This window comes from Myiozetetes cayanensis, unplaced genomic scaffold, assembly GCF_022539395.1.
Source record: "Myiozetetes cayanensis isolate MyiCay16 unplaced genomic scaffold, myiCay2020 scf1, whole genome shotgun sequence".
Classification (NCBI taxonomy): Eukaryota; Metazoa; Chordata; class Aves; order Passeriformes; family Tyrannidae; genus Myiozetetes; species Myiozetetes cayanensis.
This window is the reverse complement of record NW_026086604.1, coordinates 12,069,356-12,092,285: the sequence shown is the minus strand read 5'-3', so window position 1 is coordinate 12,092,285 and position 22,930 is coordinate 12,069,356. Positions and strand designations below refer to the sequence as shown.

Here is a 22,930-nt window from a genome sequence, read left to right as displayed (position 1 = left end):
ACACCAGAAATTGCCACAGCAAGGAGGAGCCCTTCATTAATTGGAAAAATCAGTTTAACAAGATGAGAGCTGCAGAAAGGCAATTCAACTCACATAAGATGAATAACCTTTAAAAACTAAAGGATAAGCTGCATTGACTGTTCACAACAGAAAAACTCAAAAAATACCTTCATAAGGGAATTAAAGCAAATCTCCTTAATCATCTGAGCAATGCAGTTTGAGGCACCTCAAAAATTCATGTCTAAACTCAAAGCTTCAGAATTTGCTAATTTGGACAATTGTTATGGTAAGGGAAATGCTGTGAATTGTTATGCTGAACTGGATCACAGCTGTGAGAAGCTCTGCCTTGATTTGCCTTTCCATCAGAGTTCTTGTCCCCTCCTCTCTGCTCCTGTTGCTTCCCTTTGATCTGGACCACAGTTCTGGTGCATCTGAGAATGCAGCCACATGGAAATCAGTGTTGGAATACAGCAGGGAGGCTGCAGGAACAAGGAGCAGGGAGAGCACGGAATGCTTTCTCCTGGGAGTAACACTGACTGGAACACTGAAGAGGGATGAATTGAGCTGAGTATCCCTGAACCACCAAAACACTTGTTTCACTGGGTAACCTGCACCCTAAGAAACAAGCACTAGAGACCTAGTCAGGGATTGTCAAAGCAGCTGTAGCATCCTTTCTAGGTGAAACCCAAACCAGAACACTGATAAAACAGCATGCAGATGTGGTCTATGTTTTTTTCCCCATTTATAGCTTGTGGTTAAACGAAGTACTGCCTCATGCACCCTCTCCTTTCCTCATGTCTCTGCTTCCACATCTGAGTTTAAAACTTCTAAAAGTAATGGAATGAAAGAATTAAAATTTTTATTACTGTGAGTGATACTTTAGTCCTGGTAACAACACAAGATAGTGTGCATTTCCTCATGTGAGCAGCACTTCGTCTTGCCCACGTATCTCATGAATGTCTGTGTGCTATTTTGACAGTTACTTGAAAAGACAGTTTACTACATATTAACTAAACCAAAACAGGAGTTGCTCTGTTTTTAATGGCACAAAGTAATTTGCAAAAGAAAACAGAACTAGATTTTATTGACTGAGGCACCAGGTTCTTACCTTCTGTTCCCTTGACATGAAAGCGCTTGTTGAGTTCATCCAATTTGTTCTTCTCAAGAACAGAAAAAAGGAACAAGATTAGGATCATTGGAGCATTCTGACATCTTGTTTTGCTAGGCATCTAGCAAAGCAAAACCAGTGCTATAAGACACTGATGATTTTCTTGTCTCCTTCTTTACAAAAAGCCATAATTGTTCCAAAAGGGCAGAAACACTTCACAGGAAGGATACAGGGAATTCTTATGGATAAAACCCTCTCAAAACAAATAAAATGGCTAAAAATTTACTAGAAACTACTGCTAATAGTGGAAGCTTCCACAGATCCTAAACACTTACCTTGTCATCACATGTACATCCTATATCAAAATCTGATGCTGAAGGTAGGGCTACAGGATACAGTGGCTTAGCAACTTCGTCTGGCACAGTTGGTTTATAAACATTGGCTCTCAGTAGGTGATTTAAACTTCCATGAGTGCCATTATTGGGAGCAGGCTTTAATCCAAGCAGATCTATGAAATCACCAAAGAAATATGAACGATGGTTAGATTTCAAATATGTATGCACAACAACTCTACCGAGACAAGACATTTATTAGTAATATTGTTTACATCCACAGAATGTTAATGAAAACTTTTAATGTAATAAAAATACTGATATTTTGTCCAAATCATAAAATTGCAGATGCCCCATGAATAGTATTGTTGCCTTTACGACAAGAAGGTTAATTTGCATCAAGACACTGGAAAAGTTTTATTGTAACTACTCCTTCAGCTTCCAGTGCAAACCCTGTTGTCAATGTACTGACCTTACACCAAACATCTACGACCAGTGATTTATAAATAAGGGAGAACTACCTCTTAGGTATTACATGTTTAGGGGAAAAAAATTACACCTTTGAAACATCTTGAAAGTTTTATTGTGCTAGGAAAACATTTATTGTGCTAGAAAAAGTATTAAAGATCCTAATAAATAGCTGTATAAATCATCAGATTCTTCTTCATGGTTTCAGTACAAATTCAGGAGACAGAATCGTACCAGAAGATGCCACAGAAAACTAAGTGATGACCCTGAGCTGCTGCATGAGACATGCAGGTGTAGAAGCAGTCTCTGAACAGAAAACTCCTTCCTAGATTGCTGAGATGTGGATGTCACACATTTTAGTGGTGTCAAGCTGCACTCATCAAAATCCCCTTTATTGGCCAGTTGCTAAAGTAGAGCAAACTGAGAAGTGTCTTCAGCCCACCTGGTAAGTGCTTGGGAAAGGGGAACCAGGAAAAGAACACTGGGAGGGACTCAGGGCATGAGCTCAGAGGTGCCTAAATGAAGCCCTGCTGGCCAAAACGGCTTGCTGCTTGTGCAACTTCTCAGGCAGGCAGCTTACCACACATGAGGTTGTAAAGTTCAATGTTTTCAAAAGGAGGTACTTTGGTCTTGTACTTGAAGGTGGGGCCATAACCTATAAAGACAGTCTTAAAAAAAAAAAAATACAAAAGAAGAGCATTAAAATGGAGGGTTTTTTTACTGAGTATTTACATTTCAGAGACCTTCAATTTCTTTTGCCTTCAATGACCCTCCCACAAAGGTTACGCCATTGCTCATACCTGCATGCTGTTTATCTTGTTGTCATAGCCATGGTCTCCATGGAAGAAACATTTTCCTGTTGGTTTCTTGTAAACATCCACAGCTTTCCTAAATTGAAAAAGTATTAGAAAATTTCCTCAAAGGTGGCTGACCTGATGATATACTTTGGGAGCAGGAAGCATAACGTTACAGGGCAGTGCACTGTTTGTTTATCTTTCTTGAATAGCAGTAGTGGAGACTGCAGGCTTATCCAGCAACTGCAGGGTCTCTCCCTCTGCTCTCAATCTAAGAAGGATGCAAAACTAAGAGACAACTCTTATCATTGATAAAAACCTTAGTATTGATTATTTTCTCTGGCTTTCTCATGTCACAAAATCTCCTGCAGACTGGAGGTGTTGGACCATACTATTCCAATCCTCAGAAGACCAACAGAGGCTTCTCTAAAGCACATTTGTGATGTTACAGTGCTGCAAATGTCATACAATGCTATAAAGTGCTTTCTCCTGTTTGCCTTCCATAAACAAAAATGGGGAGCAGAAAGAAAGCTGAAAACACAAGAGAAAGATTTTCATGAAGAAAAATAGTTGAATAAAAAGTGTTGTACTACAGGAATGCTAATTATTAGCTTGTTACTGAGGTAGGTTTTTTTACAAAATAAGTGGAAAAATAAGTATTGTGTCATAGGAATTATAATTACCAGCTTGTTTCAGAGTACTTTTTTATAGTTTTATGGGGACATGTGCAGGCAATAAATGCAGCAGACCAGCTAATCCTACAAATTAATTTCTTTCTCTGCAATAAAATAATGCTCAACCAAAGTTTGATTTTGGCCTTGTAAATTACTAGAGTTACAGCAAGCAGGTCTGTGACTACCATTTTACTGGCTGTGAATATACAATGAATTACAGTTACATTAACACATGAATTATTGGTGGATGAGATTTCTGAAAATTAATAAATAAACCATAGAAAGTCTGATGCAATTAATAAGAAATTGCTAAATATAAATCAGCCTGGGCAATCCCATCAGTTCCAGCAAAATTCTTAAACCTGAAACTTTTATAGGCCTAAAATTCAGAGTGGGATTCCTTGAAATGTACACAAACCCCTTCCACAGAACCCCTTCCACAGCGAGTGCATGGGGCAGCCAGCCAGCCAGTGGAGCTATGCAAGAAAGCCACTGGGCTTTCTCATTCACTACTTCAGCAGAGTGTTCCTTGCATAATTCATGGAAAGATAAGCACAGATGTCAAAAGGCACTTACAACACATTGAGTGTTTGCCTGGCAGCTATATGGGCAAAAAACCCTACCATAATTTAAAGCTCATAACAGACTAGCATGAGCCAAAAGCTGCGTCATCTTCCAAGAACCACTGAATCAGCTTCATGCATAAAGACTCAACCATTTCATACTGTAACACACAACATGTGTCAAAAGAACATTAAAACAGAAAGCTGTGCATAGTTCATAAACAAAGGCTACTCCTCTCCTGTTCACTCTAGTTATGTGCCAACTTGGTTCTCCTCACTCAATTTTTAGCTTTAAAATTATAAAATATTAAAAATTAAAATTAATATTTAGTGTTTAAAATTTAAAAATAATGTTACACATGTTAAAAATTGCCCATATTTTATAACTGAAAGTTCATATGTGGAAGAGCAACCCATACCAGTGTTTTCTCTGAGCTAAAGCATCCTGGCTTTCCGTGGGTTTGGCAGCACAGCACTTTGATGGCCACCCTGTCATACCCTTCCACAGGTTCTCAGGCATTCACCCATTCTGTCAATATCTCCATTTTCTTTCAATTCACCTGTTGCATCCACTCAGACTCTTCCTGAACATCCCCTCACCACATAAGCCTGCCCCTTCCCCCCACATTCCCTGTTCCCTAGTTGAGCTCTTCAGTCAAAACCCACAAAGCTGCTTGAAGAAATCACTCTGGGGTTTTACCTTCTATCCAGTGACTGATTTTCCCAAACTTTAAAATATTTTGTATTCTGAACCACATCCTCCCACACCAAATGTTATTGAACCCCACCAGGAGTTAGAAACTCCTCTTGCTCACAGGGTACAGATACGGGAGCAGGATGCCAACAGACAAGGCAATCCATTTTCCTCAGAGAAGAAGACTGAAAATCAGGATGGAAGCAAAAGCAAGGGCTTACCTTGCCACGTGCCATTTGCGATCCACCAGCAAATGAACATCCTCAATTCTTCGGTTGTAGGCGTAGTGCAAGCGTTTGGGCAAGTGCTGTTTCAAGTAAGGCTTGAAGTGTTGGTCTGGCTTTCTACACTGAAATATAAAGGGTTACAAATGACACACTGTCAGTAGCTTAAGGCACACATAAACCCTTCAACTACCGAAATCAAGTTGTTGAAGTCATCACTGATGGTGTCTTGAAAACAAAGTGTACATCTAGAGTATGTAGGCCAGTCATTTCTGTGCAGTATTTCCTTACATCCAGGGACCTGGGAGTCATTCAAAGATATATTTGAAAAGCTTCATTCTTGTGAGAGTTTTATTGGAAGCATCATCCAAAACATCACACTTACTTGGTTCACAGATGAAGAATTTTATTATAACTGCATCAAAGCTTAAGTTTCAGAGGAAACCTGAATGCTCAAAAATATACCTCATCTGCACAAGGTATATTTAAAGCCATCTGGTTACAAAATTTGGGTTTGTTTTTGTTTTATTTTAAACACTTTTCTTCCATTAAAAGCTAGTGAAGTTGAAGGTTGTCAAATGCATTTTTTCAGCATCTTCAAAGCACTAGTAAAATATTTATCCTAAAAGATTACTTTCCATTTCTGAAGCAATGGATAAACAGACTCAATTCAGGGAGTAAAGATGCTCCAGGAGATTCTGTGTCTGCGCTGCCCGAAAAGGTTAAAGAAGCTACTATGGCAGTAAACAGTGTACTGTATCACAAACATTAATGTGTATTCATGAAAGGTACCCTTTAACACTCTTTATTTATGATACTTGCTTGTTTTCTTGCCTAAAGAATGAATAGAAAAAGATGAATAATGCCACAAATCAAGATGTGAACAGGGCAGTACAGAAAGATACCTCCCAGTCCTAAGTACTTACTGTAAGGTTGGCAACAATCACTTTAGGATCATCTGTTGAGCAAAGGAAAAAAAAAAAGACAAAAATATAAAAGGTTAGAAATTCACAGAAGAAAAGACAAGGTTTACATAAGCATACTTCCTAATAGTTCACTGATCTTTACTGAAAGTCCTCTGTACATATCATTGAATGGTTTAGGTTGGAAAAGATCTTTAAGAGCACGAAGTCCAACCATTAACTCTGCACTGTCAAGTCCACAGCTAACTCATGTCCCTAAATGCAACATCTACATGTCTTTTAAATACCTCCAGAGATGGTGACTTCACCATATCCCTGGGCAGCCAGTTCCAATGCTTGACAACCCTTTCTGCAATGAAATGTTTCCTAATATCCAATCTAAACCTCCCCTGGTGTAACTTGAGGCCATTTCTTCTTGTCCTGTCACTTGTTACCTGGGAGAAGAGACCAACCCCCACCTGGCTATAACCTCTTTTCAGAGAGTTGTAGAGAGTGATATGGTCTCTCCTGAACCTCCCCTTCTCCAGGCTGAACACTCCCAGCTCCCTCAGGTGCTCCTTCATGAGCTTCGTTGCCCTTCTCTGGACATGCTCCAACACCTCAATGTCTTTCTCCTAGTGAGGGGCCCAAACTTGAACACAGGATTTGAAGTGCAGCCTCACCAATGCCAAGTACAGGGGGACAGTCACTGCCCAGGTCCTGCTGGCCACACTATTTCTGATACAAGCCAAGATGCCATTGGCTTTCTTGGCCAGTTGGACACCTGGTTTGCGTTCAGTTGCTGTCAACCAAAGCCCATAGGTCCTTTTCCACTGGGCCACTTTCCAGCTACTGCTCCCCAAGCCTGTAGCTCTGCCTGGGGTTGTTGTGACAGACTGCAGGACCCGGCACTTGGCCTTGTTGAACCTCATACTGTTGGCCTCGGCCCCACTGATCCAGCCTGTCCAGATCCCTCCGTAGGGCCCTCCTACCTTCTGGCAGATCAACACTCCTACTCAGATTGATGTTGTCTGCACATTAATTAAGGATTCCCTTGATCCCCCTCATCCAGATCATCAGTAAAGGTATTAAAGAGAACTGGCCCAAATACTGAGCCCTGGGGAACACTCTGGGCCCAGCCATCCAGCCAGTTTTTAACCCATTGAAGGTGCATCTGTCCAAGCCATGGGCTTCCAGTTTCTCAAGAGAATGAGGTGGGAGACAGTACCAAAGGCTTTACTAAAGTCGTTAGAAAACATTCACAGCCTTCCCCTCATCCACTAAGCAGGTCACCTTGTCATAGTAGGAGATCTGGTTGGTCAAGCAGGATCTGTCTTTCCTAAGCCCATGCTGGATGGGCCTGATCCCTGATAGTCCTGCACGTGCCATGTGGTGGCTCATTGACATGTAGTTGCTTTGTAGTGTTCTCATTGCTTTAAGATTGGGCCTTAGCTTAATTCTATTTTCTGAAAACACATACTTTCAAGACTTTTGATCGTTATTCTTTAAAATAAAAAATCACCCTGAAACACAATTACTTTCCTTGAAAAATTTTCAAAGCACATTTGAATGCAACAATGTGCTGTTAGAAGCAGTAAGATAAATATGTAGCATTTTTTAGTCACTTTTAGCATCTGACTGATTTCATAGGCTACTGCTGAGTAAGTGAAAAGCCAAAGTAAAATACTGTGGATAAGTCTTTGAACTATTAAAGGGACATGCAAGATGCAGAAAGCCCAAAACTGGCAACAGTCCATATTGTCTTCTTCTGGGGAGTGGGAGAAACCATTTTTCAGTCCTGGGAGAAAAAAACAGGCTAAAAGAAAATCTTAGGAAGTGAAAATCTCTTGTTTAACTACTAATGTTTTAATTGCTTAAGGCACGATCTTGCCGAGCTTGGAATGTGCTCTATTGAACCTCAAAACACAAGCTAAAGGTTTTTTCATTGCAAAGGTGTGTTTGCAGCACTGAGACAGTATTATGGAACAGGAAAATGTAGGAGGAACAAAAAAGTTGGTAATTCACCATTTAAGGGGGTAAACCCCAGTTTTAAAGCTAAGAAACATGTTTCTTTGTTCTATGTTCAAAAATTCACAAACAATTGCAAATATGCAAAGTAGGAAGCTGCAGACAGAGGCCAAAAGAAGAAAATGCTATTGTGGGAAAACCAGTGGTGTGACTCAGAGGTCAGTGAGACAAGCTGATCTTTTTGAAAGATATTGCCATTCACCCTCCAAGGAAAACTTATTTTTCTCAGCAATTTAGGAATTCAAGATTGAAAGATCTTTAAAAGACTTCTCAGAACTGTAATTTGTTTTCAGTAGACTGTGAAGTGTAGGAGTTCATTCTTTACGGTGGTCTAGTAAGTTTGAACAGCATATGCAGATCAACAGATCTTTCCATGCTCATTATGCATTCCTTAAGCATAAATACCCATGTAAATAAGTTTATACTAAAATAAATGCATACATAAATCACTATCTAAGAAAGTTTTATCACATCAACTTTTGTGTGAAATTTGTCCTCAACCAAAGCATATTTGAAGTGTTGTGAAGGGACGGGTGGCTGTCCCAACTATCTGATCTTCCCCTCTATCAAAAGTTGTCACCCTTGCAGCTATGCTGCTAAAAACAGGTACTTACGGTTAGTTTATGAGTTACACAGTTTGCACGGTAGCTTAAACTGCTGCCAGTGTCAGTTTTGCCCTGGTACACTGAGCCGGAGCAGCCACAGTGCTGGCACAAGCCCTGTCCTGGTACTGCTGCCCTGGAGGTGGTATTCCTCAGGAGCAGGAGGACAGCAGCCAGGTCAGTAATGCTTGAAATCACAGAGTTAGCTTCATCAGAGGATTCCTGCCTGAGCCTTGAGTGATCTAATTAAAGATCAATTAATCTCAAAGACTAAGTTAGGGTGTATTTCTAAAAGCATATTTCAAATAAAACAAGTTTCACTGTCAACATTGGCCGTGAATGCATACTCTAAATCTTCCTTATATCCCTCAACATCTCCAGTCTGTTGCTGTTTAGCAACACACACTGCTTCTCATCTATGCCAAAAGTTTGATAAAACTACTGAATTCAAAACTAACAATTCACTTTTTTTTCCTGTTAACTCAAATGTATGAGATGCATTTTTATATCCAGTCTATGCAGTGCTCAGATCGTCCAAGTCCGTTTTTTGTTGACAGAGGGGAAAAGTGCATGAATAAACTCACAAGAACACATAAGCTGGTACGTGAAGCTGGCTTGGAGTTCCCACTCCTTCTTGATTTAAAAGAGTGACGTTTAAACCAGAACATTTCAGCCATCCGCTTGGTAGTTCTACCACTGTGGGGTCTGTGAACTACAGACTGGGAAGGGAGCAAGCAGCTGGTGAGCCTTGGGATTCCCTCCAAAATTCCTGCCAACACACTGCAAATTTACACCCTTTGGATAACATCAGTCCAAGGAAGGAATGAAGTCTAGTTCTCAGGATATAAGAGAAATGATTAAATTAACTTACACTTTAGGTTATTGCTAGGCCTAGGGCGAATTCGCCCTAAAGATCCAGGCAGCAAAATGATATCATCCACATTAGTCAGATAGTTGCTTAAAAATTCAGTTCTTTCACAAGTAGTGTCTTCCATCCCTGCAGAAGAAAAATGCAAAATTTATCCAGCCTAAAAACAAACACGTTTTCCAGAACAGGAAAATAAAGAGACCTCAAATACCCTATATATTATTTTGGATGACTAATCTTGTTCTTTACAGCCATCTAATTCTAACATAATACACTGTTAGGGGTCAAACTGGGATTGATTTTAGCACTTGCCTATACAAGAGAAATACCAGTCTCAGAGTCGTAGAAACAGTCACCACATATACCATGTGTGCACTGACACAACTCCAAATTAGGCTCATGGAAAAATCAAAGTCTGTTTCTAGTTTAGTGTACTACTTTGGGGATTATTTCTTTTTAAACAAGCGATTTTAAGAGAAATCACACACAAAAGGTATTGTCTGTTGGTGGTCTGTTCTAAGGCAGCTGCAGATAAACAATTTTCTCCTGCAGCCATTTGCGGTGGGGAGGAATGTATTGCCAGACACAGAAGGTTCTCAGCACAAAACTGCCACTTCTGGAAATCCTGCCTGCCCCTTACCCTTCTCTCCCCACAGCCAGAAAAGAGGTATATGCCATTTTATTGCTGATATTAGTGGTTCTTGGGAGATTTTCATGAACAAAGATTGAAACAGAACAGGACTTTGGTGGCATCGCTAAAAAAGCTACGTAAAATCAGGTTTCTCTCAAATATGGTTGCATTTTTCTTTAATAAAATTCCTTTTCTTATTGCCTTTGCTAATATTTACTATTTCTTATATTGTAAAGTTGATGACTGAAAGAATGAGACCTACCAAATAATATCTCCTCTTTTAGGTGCCTCTCCATCTGACCATGAAATATCTTTTTACCTCCTTTCTCCACTATTTTGATGACTTTTCCATCCAAGCTGAACACAGGCTCCTAAAGATATTCCAGTCTTTCTCCTAGCTGGATAACCTGACCCCCTAACTGCAATGGAAATTCCTTGATCCAAAGTCCTACTTCTCTCCTCACGTACAGGAGAACAAGGCTTTTAAATATTTTCCTTCCATAAAAACTGACAAAAATATTACTCTAGGCACATTATAGCCTTCCAAAACATGCAAGAAGAGCTGCACTTGGATGTGATATCAGAAATGTCAGGATTTAAAAAGCTCTAAGTGAAGATGTAAATACCCAGATCACTGTTGTGAAAGTTCCCCAATGACAATTAATAGGTGAGCTGAGTGGTCAGTCTATACCCAAATGGCTCATTTGTGGGTGTTAAACTACCAGAAAAAAAAATAACCAAAAAAACCCAACCCAAACCAAACCAAACCAAAAAACAAACAAACAAACAAACAAAACAAACAAACAAAAAAAACACAAAAATATTTTAAATGGAACTTTCATTTCACTCATCATATCTACAGCTACATTGCTTAAGCATTAATTTATTGATAAATATTAGAGTTTAAAACTTACCATGATCTCCAACAAATATGACGTTGACACATCGATGTAGTTTCAGCTGTTTCAGACCATCCATTAGTTGTCCTACTGTCTTGTCAATCTCTCTCAGAGGATTCACCATCATCTGCATCAACATGCAGAAAGAAAAAAAGAGTTAATTCTGTCATTGCGACGTTCCTGCTACTACAACTGCTGGTCCTTTGGCAAAACTCTGGTAGGAGTAATCATCCAGGTCAAGAGGCAAAGCCTTGGCTGAGTTGTTACACCCACAACTATCATACCATTTCCTTTTGCATATCTGCACCACCACTTCATCATGAGAAAGCCCTGCTGAGATGCTGACACAAGACAGCAAAAGATCTTTATGGTTGATCCTGGGCTTCCTGTGAACACGTGTACAATTGGCAAAACCATGAAGAGATTGTAGGAAAGCACACATGACTTTGGGGTTCAGTTCATTTCTTGTAAATAAAGAACAGTATTTTTAAAAGGCTATTTTATGTGAATGGTTTAGTCAAAGCACGAACATGAAATGAAGCTTTCGACTTGGGATTCACATGCCAAGTCACTTAATGAAATTCACTTCAAAGAACATCTGATACTTGGATGACAACATGCACGTCACTTGAGTAGCAAATGGGGCTGGGAGGGAATGTTCTTCAGCTTCAAAGCCAAAAGTTTCCAACAGCTCAAATGACAGTTCTGGCCAAATTGTCAACAGGCCCTGGAGGACGCAGATACAAAACTGTGATTTCTTCATTTAAGTTTCTTTTTCATTAAGAAAAAAACCAGAAAACAGTAGGATACAGGACTGTGTTTCCAGCTTTAAGAAAATGAAATATTTTTTACAGATGGCACAGAAGAGGGAAAAGTAGGATTTTTAGGCAGAGGACTCAGATTTTGTTTTGGTTTTGAGAAGAAAACATTTGTTGTCACTATATGCCAACTTCTTCCTCACTTGTCTGTTTGATTTGGCTGATCCAAGTATCCACAATAAAGAGTCCTCCCAGTAACAAAAAGAATTATAACAAATTGTGGATGAGGAAAAAAACCTAGATTTTGGTAGAATTTTCCAAAATAAACACTGTGTTAGTACGACCCAGAAAGATATGGTTCAAAAGTTCTCCCTCTACCTGAGTCATTAAGAGCTACATGGTAAATGAGTCTGATAGGTTATAAGATGAGACAGGAAATACCAACTCCCATGTGGCACTATAAATACACAGAGAAGTGACTTATGAGAGAAGGAATCACAGTGGGGAAGAGAAGGAACAGTTTCTGCAACATATGGAAGTGGTTCAGACAAAGGGTGAAATTTTGAAATGTTTTAATTCAGGAAAGCCTAAGTAGTCACTTTAGTAAAAACTTTGAAACACCCAAGTTCAGAAAAAAAGAAAATTGTCTATTTCAGCATTCTTCCACTCTCAAATTAAAAAAATTTCTTCTACAAATGGGAATTTCATTTTTATGAAACTATTTATACAATGTCAACCATATAAGAGAATAAAACATTTACTCAGAATCCAAAGCTTATTAAAGGAAGCTGGAAATCCATAGAATCATCAAATATACTGAGCTGGAAGGGACTCATCATGATCATCGAGTACAACTCCTGGCCCTGCACAGGACACCCCAAGAATCACACCATGTGCCCAAAAGCATTGTCCAAACGTTCCCTGAGCTCTGTCAGGCTTGGCACTGTGACCACTTCCCTGGGGAGTCTCTTCCAGTGCTCAGCCAGTCTCTGGGTGAAGAACCTTTTCCTGATATCCAACCTAAACCTCCCCTGACTCAGCTTCAGGTCGTTTCCTCAAGTCCTGTCACTGATCACAAGAGTGAAGAGATCAGTACCAGGTGGATTTCCCATTAATGTTTACTTTTGTCAGCAGGCTTCAGGCTTCTTTTAGAAATAATAATGCTTAAAAAATCAATTTTTTTTTTGTTTAGCAACAATAATTACAGAGATTTCAAGTGAAGATAATTTTGTTTAGCTACCCTCTTCAGCAATTTATCTCCTCTTACAGCTCACATTCTTTCCCAGATGTAGCTTTCAAAGAGTTATTGGCAAACAAATAAGGCTCTTGCATCTTTCTTCACCTATTATGTTAATATCAAGACTTTGGAAGACTGTACAGAAATATTTTATCTTTCAAGACCTATGGATCTCTAAGATGGTGCTACAATAAAGAGTTGGTAGCACTGAAAAAGCATCTCCACAAAAAAAGCTACTGAGAAGAATGTTTCAAGCATCTTGTAGGATACTGTGTAGTGTCAAGGCTTTGGTTTCAAGCTTAAAGGAGAACTATGTAGGTTGTTTATTTGAAGAGGTTTTCAATTATTTAGTTAAATTTCTGAAATGAAAGTAATACTGAAGCCCTCTATAACACCTCCTAGTGTGTTAGTTAGTGCCAGGTGGAGAAGGATGGTACACTAAGGAATGCCCTTTTCAACCACTTGCACTTCTTCTTAACAAAGCAATTTCTATTTGACCTTTTCCTTAACAGAGTAGTGCACCATCTCTATTGCAAATACAGCATTCAGAAATCATGTAATCAAAAATCCCTTACCCTCCAAAGTCACAAAACTACTTTAAAATATATATTTTTAAAACAAGTGTTTTTTTCCTTTTAGATTTTTTGAGTCACATTTTCCACAACCATCATGATTAGACATAAAATCTCAAATAATCAGCGTGCTTCTATGAGCTGGGAGTTAAGGAGGCTACAGCCTACTGCAGAATTTGTAATAGTTCAGAAGTGTTAGCAACAGTGGTAGTGTCTTCCTGGGGATTTATCTGACATTGCCTCCAGCTGATGGCTGGATTTAAAAATATTAAAGGGATTATAAAGACAACTCTCCCTAATGCAAACAGTCTGAAATAAGAAAAACATAGCTCCCAGGAGGCTTGGTCTGGTTTGGCTGCTTTCCTTTGGGTCCTTCAGTACATTAATAAAAGTTTTGGCTGCAAAATCCCAACCTGAAGCATGGAATGAACTCCCACGTTGAAAAAAATAAAGACAATGTAGTGCCTGAAAAGTGGCACTTCCATCATAAATTTTTGAAACTTACTTTCTTCCGACGAGTTTCCGTAGAATATTGATCCACTCTATGTACTTTTCTTCTTTTCTTTGGAGCTGCAACTGGTCTTTCCTGTCTCCTCTTAGGAGGAAGCTTTCTCTTAGGTCTCTTAGGCGCAGTAAGAGGGGAGCCATAACTACTCTCCTGTACTGGCAGGGAGAGATGTCTGGACTCAGAAAAAAAGCCTGTCTCAACTCACATCAGATAGTAAAGCTACCTGGGCCAGATAATCCTGAAGCATAAATGCTCTGGCTTTTTCAAAAACTTAGGCTTGTGGACAATTTAGGATCTGTCCCTCTCTAAGGAGGAATCCACCAAATTGTACTGAAAGCGGAGCAGTTACAGGAGCAGACAGCATAAAAGCAAATTAAATTGGTGTTTCAGAAGATAGGTGTGGCTTCTGTCTTTGAAAATATATAGTTATATGGGGGGTGTTAGTTATAAAATATTAATCCATTAATATTATAAAAAATTAAGTTAACTTAATTTCAATTGAAGAAAAATTCATTGCACACCATTTAATAAGTGTCTGGGGTAAGAGTTCTGATGGAAATGCAACATTTCACTTGAATGATGGCTTAGGAATGAGTATCAGAGCCTGTTCAGTCTAAATGACTTCTGCAAGGTTTCCCACACCCACTTTTTGGTTGAATCAGTGCCACCAAGTACCTTCATCCATAGCATTAGCAGGTGCCACTATTGTGTGCCAGACCTTGTAGCCCACTGAAATCACCAGAACTCACTCTTTGGGGTCTACAGATCAGAGCTACAAAGGTGAAACAGTTAGAATGGAGCTCATATCCTTCAAATTAGCCAGGCAGGGCACATTAGCAGCAGTGCATGACAAATCTGCCCTGCTACCTGCCTCATTACCAGCTCCATGGCAATTTAGAGAATTTAATTTCCTAGCACTTTCATTGTGGCATCTCGTTGGGTATTGTTACTGTCCATAATGCACAATTACCTGGGACAGACTTACGGAAGGGAAAAAAAAATTATAAAACTTTAAAAAAAAGGAAATCATCACCATAAAAAAAGAAGATATAGCTAGATTAAACTACTATCCATTAATCAGCTTGCTAGTGATTTTAAGCTCTCCCGATCTCTCTGACTTTGACACAAGTCACAGGCTCCTGGCACTGCTCAGATGGTGTGTGAAGCGCTGACAGGTGACACCTACCAGGAGATAAACTACAATATGCTGTGTGTGACAGAGCACACTGAATGGGCTTGAGAAGAGCTGGAGATTTATGATGCTATTTAACTTCTGTGGACTTAGGCAGCCTCTCTCAGTTGTTCAGTTACAGAGCTACACAAACAGGGAAGGGGAGGAAGGGGATGTTACCATCTGCCATGCTGTTTCATTGCTTCCAACGCAAGCAGCTGGAAAGGAGATTCTAGTCCAGTCTCATTCGTCTTTCTCCAGAAAGGCATTTTAATAAAGCAGCACCAGAGTTTTCTGTTTTTAAAATGCTTCAAGCTTTGTGCAGTCCTGATGAGAGGAGCGGCAGGGAAAGGAAGGATTCTCATTTTACTGTCTCTGAATCGGCTCAGACAGAACTCCACAATGCCAGAAAACGCGAGGTTTGAACACTGAAATGACTGTCTCAAGACAGCATGTTAGAAGAGCAGCAGAAATGGCTTAGTAGTGCCAGATTTCGATGTATTTTAGAGCTCTTATGGTAGTATATTTCCAGAATATTTTATGTAAAAAAAAAAAAGTTAGCTAGGAAAAAAAAAAAAAAAAAAGCCAAGATCTTATTAACCAGCCAAATCTTAGTCTTGCTTGAGAAGAGTCAGAACAGAGTTATGGAGGAGGGAAACAAATCCTTCCCCGCTTACAGAAGGGAACTGTAACATCACAAGGGTAACTAGCCAGCCAAAGCTCTGCTTCTTGACCCGGATGGACCAACCTACCAGAGTTCAACTGCAGAAGCACAGAGGGAAAGAAAAAAAAAAAAGCAGAAGTAAATCAAAAGCAAGCATATATTTTATATGTCCCATAACTGCTCCTGGAAACATAATGGAACCCACTGAAATAATGAAAATAAGACAAAAAACAAAACAACAAACAAACAAAAACCCACAACCAAACAAACCCACCCCAAGGTAAAAAAAAAAAAAAAAAAAACCACCAAAACCTAGGCAACCAATTCACTGACACAGAACTTCATGGTAGAGTATATGCAAACTTACACTTGTGGACACTAGCCATAATATCAGTTCCATTTATCTAAAAAACCTTGGCAATTCACCAAAGGTTTGTGTCTCTAAGTCCCCTTACTTCTATTTTCTAAGACACTCTGCAAATAGGATGTTGTGTATGTCCTGGGAAGCTCTGAGTGCCATCTCCTGAAGCCTGGAAGCTGAAAATTATCAGTAATGGATGCCTTTAACCTTTAAGATTATATATTTAAAATATATAGAGAGAACGTTGTTTGGTATAAAAAGCTCTAATTCACTTTATTATAAAGGAAACTTGTAAGATTTGGGGGTTTTCAAGATATAAAACTATTCCTCAAACTACTAACTACAGCAAGAAAATTTCAGCATAAAATATTCAGTCCTCAAAAGAAGAAATAAAAAACCCATTTTAAATACAACAGATTTGTTATGAGCTTGTTTTCAAATATTATTGTTTGGCTGATCTGCCTTTGCATAACTAAAATGGTCAGTACTACTCCAGCTGTCTAACTGCTGCCAGCAGGATACAAGAAAAGAATAGATTTCACAGGGAGGTCACGCTCTCAGTATATCAAGGAAGTAGCTGAAAGGGATCCCTTTGAGGACTTTCTTCCAGCTGGTGTATGTAAATTTCAGAGCTCCTAAAATTACATTGAAAGTAGTGTCAAGAGAAACAATATAAAATACTTCCTAGCTTTTCAGTTCTGAAACCAGGCCCCTCCCAAACCTCAGCATCTGTTTACTTGCACAGCTGTATTCATTTACTTAAATTTCCATTCACAAAGTTAGCTCCACTGTTTGAACTGCAAACTAAGTTAGTCCATACTAAGTTCTGCTAACTCATCTGTTCTCAATTTGCTAAAAATCCATTTCACAGTCTTCTTGTGTTTAACAGAAATTACAAAACTATTTTTTTTTTGCAGAAGTTTTAGAAGTTATTAATTCACAGTTATTAAGATCCTAAGCTTTGCCTTGCAATTAGAGATCAACCTTCAGCTAACTATACAGAAGAGCCCCCAACGAGTAAGAGCCTTTAGGGGCTTTTTTCTTTTATAATGAGTTTTGCTATGATAAACACTTTCCTAACTTCACTGTTTAGACTTTTACAATTAACCTGAAACTAAACTACCATATTGGATGTTAAACTGGTTTGTTAAACAACACAATTAAAAGTACAATTTCAATGTCATCATCTTAATATTCTCCTTTAAGTCCATGGAAAAAGCTCCACAGCCCTGTTTAGAAGGAAGTGGTTGTCTCCAGATAAATAAAATTAAGAGTTTTCAGTACTAAGCTACATACAGTAATTGTAACACTTCAATGAGAGTGTTTCAATTATAAAGCATTATTGAGAAATATATCACTGAATCAAAGAGCTCTCATTACTGATACCTTTGAACAATGCCTGATTGAATCAGGCATAGCCCTTGTTCTGAGCCAAATGACAACATGGACACATATCCATGCCTGTCAATTTAACAAGAGTGTTGGTAGGTCTTAACCACCCCTTATCCAGAAAAAGGACTGCTTCCCTCCATCCACTACGGTGTTTCAGCACTGGTTTGGAATAATTCCTCACACCCACTGCTCTCAGACCATGGCTCAGACTGCTCCAACAGGGATGCTACCCACTGCAACTTCATAACTGCTGCAAACTATTTCAACAGCCCAAATCACTCAAGCATATTAAAAAATACTAATGCTACTTCTCTTTGCTCTCTTCTCCAGTCAAGAAACAGCTACCAGATGTATACAAACAAATAAGAAACTACTGCTGGGTACCTGGCTGCTCAAGGAAGTTTGTATTGCCTCCTGAGAGGTAGGCATCTGATACACTCCTCGCTTTCAAAGATTTGCAAATATTTGTTTACCTTTTGAAAAGTTTGTATAAAAACTCCTAAAGCTTTGTGATGGGAATCTGCAGACATATGTTAGCACTGAAACTAGGGGACCTTTGCCAGATGTCAGAGATAATTGGAAATGCCAGATCCCAGTCACACAAAGTAGGATATTTGGGTACAGAATTTACTTTCCCTCCTCACAAATCCCAGACAAGTGCATAATTTTTAAGTTCTTGTCAGTTGGACAGTGTTGGCAGGGAAACAATACCCATCAGTCCCAGCCAGCTATCTGAAGTCAAACAAAGAGTTAAACTATTGCAGCTTGTTGCACATAATTTTTCATTAAAATGTCTTATGATGCTTCAAAACGTTTTCCAAACTCAACAGTATGGTCCTGAGGGAACAGTATTGGCAAAGCTTTCTGAACCCCTGTAGGGCCTATATGAAACTGGAACTAGCAGCTTTTTACAATTCCCAACAGACTGGAATTATTACTCTATCTACTGTGGGCTATCAGCTTAAAGAAAGGTTTTTTCTGCTCTGCATTTTTCCTCAATATTTTCTGCATTATATTTTAATTGCTTATAAGAAGGACAAATTGTTAGAGAAAAGTTAAATTACGCTGTCGCACACAAACATTTGGCCTTTGCCAAATCTTTCCTTTTGCATAATCGTATCACACATGGGCAGTTCCTTCTCCCAGAAGTGAATCTCACATGATAAATCCTTTAAACAATAACTTTGTTTTCTCTGGCAGAAGGGATTCACGCTGCAGAAACAGGTGGGGAAAAAGTTGCTAAAAATGCAACTCCTGAGCAGCATCAATTATTCGAAAACCAAGTATTTGAGAGACCTGTTTTTCTGCAGAAAAAAAAAAAAATCTGTACTAACCTCTGAATTGAAAGGACCATATCTGTGGCCAGCAGCATCTGGTTGCTCAGAGTAGAAAGCATAAACATAAGGCCTGAAAGAAAGAAAGGTCTTGTTCAGGTTAGCTTTCCTCTGACAGCACAAAAACATGGGCCTATTAGGTCAAGTCAAATCAAGCCAATTTTCCAAAGAGACTTATCTTTATGGAAAAAGAACTATTTCTCAGTCATAGAATCACAGAATGATTTAGCAGTCCTTTGTTTCCATGGTATAATTAAGCAATTACTTGCTTTGCAGCTTTATTAAATCCAAGAACACACACAGGGAGGCACATGGGGTACCATCTGAGGACACACACTCATATTAAGTCTTGTAGGAGAAATCGCAACAGCAGCTCACCTGAGCTTTGCAATCAGCAGCATGTGGGAAGCTGTGCATTAAACCCCACTCATAATTAAAATCTTAACATTTTCCTAGTGCTCAGTGTCCAGTTCTGCAAATGCCATTGTCTGAAAGGTTGTTATACAATATTAGGCTCAGTAGGATAAGAACAATCCAAGCTAATCCAACTACATGCTTCTTGATAAGAAATAAATTCATACCATACATTTATTTGGAAGAATAAAACTCTGATGGTGAAGAGCTAATATTGGAAAACAAAATGACAACGACAAAACATCCACCAAAAAAAAAACAAAAACCCCCACCAAATACCCAAAATCTTCCACTAAACACAAAACTCAAACAAATCCTTAAATCAGTGATAGCCTGTAACAGACAAAAATAATTTTGGAATTAAATTTCCCCTTGTTCTGACAACTACTTTTAAGGAGAAGACAAACTAGCATTTATCAAACAGCAGATGACAATAAGTGAATTACCTTTCACTGTCTGGAAGAGTTAGCCACTGCAGTATTGTTAATATTCTGCGCTCATGGGGGATGACACTAGACCACAAAATATAGAAATATACCTTGTTATCACAGGATACAAGAAGCATCAACAAAACTTTATTATGATCTGATTCTAACAAATAAAATAAATAATAGCATAATTTGCTTTTAGCATGATGTATCTTCTTTGTTGCTTTCTTAATCTGCAAACAGAATCAAATCCGATCTCCTGAATGTGGACATACTCCAAAAGAAAGATGAACAGAAGTTTGTAACTGCAGTCAGAACTCAAGGCAGTAAATGTAGCTCTTCTAAATAAGAGTGAACAAAGACCCATTCTGGTAGCTTTAACCCAGATGAACTTTTATTGTGCACAATCGTGCAGCCACTGGAAAGCTGACATGAGTAAAAACCATTACATTACTCACATCAGTACAGGTTTAAATGACCATCCTGCTCTGGTAGTCTTGCACTGGAAAAGTTCTCACAGACTTAAGAGTAACCAAACTGAGAGTTAGGCTGGTGTAAATCAGAGCAGAGTAATCTGAAACATCAGGCCATCAGCACAGTGATTTGCACAACTGTGACAGCTTCTCACTCTGCAGAACAAACTCATCCTGGTTCCTGTTTGTGTAGTGACAGCCGTCCTCACTTGGCTACTGAGGTCAAGTTCATGCTATGAAAATGACTAACCTTAGAAACAGCTGTTAAAATTCCAAATATCTTGGTCATCTTAGGAAAAGTCTGCAGGTCAGTGACCACAGTTATTTTAATGCAATAGCATGGTCAGTCCAGATTCCATTAGATCAGTAACAGAATCCCAAGACAGGAATCAAAGACAACCATCAGAGCCACCATGCTGAATTGAATTCAGCATTCTTTGGAAACACCTGACAGAGAAATAGAGATGTCAACAGCAATTTGGAAATATATTAATTTTTAATGCCTTGTAAAATAACAGTGGCCTCAGTCGCCAACAATGTGGAGAACTTTGAGTTGTAAAAACAACCATAAAAATGAGAATTTATGTTAAAATTTGTAAATAAGGCAACATTTTAAAGTGGAATCATAATTTTGGGTACTGCCCAATTTTTGTATTTTTACTAATTGTGCAATATGAAAAAAAATCCATCATTGCAATTAACTCATTTCTGACAAAAATATTTTTAACATTTCTGTTTTCCTAAAAGAGTTTGCCTGAAAATTCTCCCCAAAAACATTCCGTGTCCCAAATGAAATCATACATAGGCATATATATTTAAGGCATATCTATTTCTTTCACACATGGAGCGGCTGTTTCACTCCCTGGCTATTGCCATTCATATGGCATATCCTTGTTTACCTTCTGTAAGATTCTGTATCCCCAAGCATGCATTGGCCAGGGTGTTTATGGAGACTGTGTTGCTGTAGAGCTTAGGAATCACATTAATTTCTTTGGTTTGCAGAGCAGCAGACTGTCAGATAACCATCTTGAAAGCCTAAACTTATCACTGGCTTGTGGTATGTTTTATATTCCCTCCATATAATATACGATATTTAGAGCAGTAAAGAGTATTATGCCTAATGGAATCACAAAAAAAATAGGCAAATCCACTTATTGTTTCAATCATGCAGTCTAAACCTTTGCTCCTGCAATCCTGACACTAAAATATAATAGGGAGACTGATCCATACGTATTTCTCAGAACTCAAAGATTATCAAAATGCATTCACTTTTGGTTGTGGCTTTAGTTGGGATGAAGAAAAATAGATTGGAATCATTAAACAAAAGAACAAACAACAAAGACCCTCAGAGCTATCTTTTAGGAAAGGGAAATTGGATATCTTACTCAAAGGTCAGACTGTATTGTAAAAAGAGTAAGTCAGACCTTTGAGTCAAATAGGATGGTGATGTCAGTTAACAAAGAGGACAGTAAGAGTTTTCCACTCTCAGAGGACTCCAGAAACATTGGTAGCAATACTAAGGAGCAAAAAAACCCACTGTGACATGAAAAACAGTAATTTTTCACAAAGTCACACATTTTTTCTTTAGTTAACTGCTAAAGATCAGTGCATGAATCTAAAGCAGCAAACTGTAGCATCAGCTTTAATCATCAGAAACATAGCACAAACGAAACAATGGAGGATTACGGATGCAGTCTCTAAGCTACCAAATGCTTAGAGAAAGGAAAAGAACTTCATTAACACATCAAATTAATTCTGAGTTATTAGTTAAAAATCTACAGAAAACAGAGGTACTTACATAGACCAGAAGAACGTGCCAGCTTTCACCCCTTGCTTGGCTGCAGTAATCCAAATCTAATGAGGAAAATATAAGAGGATTAGAGTGCACTCAGATCTTTAATGACTCTCTGAAATCAAAAGAAAATGTTTTCAAGACACATTCTTCTACCCTGAGCCTAAAAGTGGAAATTGCAGTTTTCAGCCTGCAGTCCTAATTTGAAAATATGGATTGACTGGACTGTGCAAACTCTGCTGCAGTGGGTCAGCTGCTGTGCTGTAGACTTTTACCCCTAAATCTTTATGTTGTTTTTAATTAAAAGTATTGAGATTCACGACAAGGAATTCCTTGAGTATATAATTTAATTTTCAAAACCCAGCCATTGCTAACCTGATCCTTTTACTGTTCAGCTGCTCAGGTTTTGGAGGATACTCAGTTAGAAAGGGACATACCTTAAACACTAATCGGTGTCTGCATAAAGGTCCCTCTTCCCCCATATTCTACATCAGTAGCCATCAACAGAAAATGTGTTAGAAAAGAGCACACAAAAGAGGGAGCAGACAAGTCAGCAAGTGTTAAGAAAGCAGGGAGGAACACCTTCCTCCATAGAAGTTTAAGAATTTTTTACTCACACAACATGGTGATTGATGGAAATTACAGAAAAAAATCTCCATGAATTTTTTTAACCCTTTTTTCAATCCTTCAATTCCCATAAATTTTTCTGGCTATAAATCAGTTTGTAGCAGAAAGTTCCACAATTACTGCCTCCCTTCACCCTCTTTCTATCCTATGACTCTGCACAAGGGAGGGGAATGAGAATGTCCAAGCATCAGAACGGTCCACAATCAAGGAAAGCAAACAATATGAGTTTGTAGCCCTACAGAACTAAATCTGTCTTGCAAGGAACTATCCAAGTTATCTCAAAACTCATTTCTAAAGTGACAATGGCTTAAAGGCCAGCAGTGTGTATGAAGCTATATTATTTCTTTCCATTATTCATGCATACTGCAATGTATCTGCTTCGTGAGGAGTTAAGATAAAATGTAGTTCCCTT

General features: G+C 38.7%; 1 protein-coding gene across 10 annotated transcripts in view; it reads right to left on the bottom strand.

Annotated features, from left to right (window-relative positions):
• Positions 1-22,930, bottom strand: part of ENPP2 (ectonucleotide pyrophosphatase/phosphodiesterase 2) — a 72,948-nt gene that overhangs the window by 11,983 nt on the left and 38,035 nt on the right. For 5 of the 10 annotated variants that reach the window (XM_050321024.1, XM_050321257.1, XM_050320860.1 and 2 more), the window contains exons 9-21: positions 21,898-21,953; positions 19,645-19,710; positions 18,785-18,857; positions 15,711-15,795; positions 13,860-14,017; positions 10,803-10,914; positions 9,261-9,386; positions 5,784-5,815; positions 4,855-4,982; positions 2,709-2,796; positions 2,489-2,576; positions 1,444-1,616; positions 1,109-1,160 (exon numbers count right to left, since the gene is read on the bottom strand). In XM_050321024.1, the coding sequence (XP_050176981.1) occupies positions 1,109-1,160; positions 1,444-1,616; positions 2,489-2,576; positions 2,709-2,796; positions 4,855-4,982; positions 5,784-5,815; positions 9,261-9,386; positions 10,803-10,914; positions 13,860-14,017; positions 15,711-15,795; positions 18,785-18,857; positions 19,645-19,710; positions 21,898-21,953 (1,237 nt within the window). The remainder of the gene's footprint in view (positions 1-1,108; positions 1,161-1,443; positions 1,617-2,488; positions 2,577-2,708; positions 2,797-4,854; positions 4,983-5,783; positions 5,816-9,260; positions 9,387-10,802; positions 10,915-13,859; positions 14,018-15,710; positions 15,796-18,784; positions 18,858-19,644; positions 19,711-21,897; positions 21,954-22,930) is intronic. The other 5 variants (XM_050321335.1, XM_050321504.1, XM_050320936.1 and 2 more) reach the window with 4 other exon arrangements.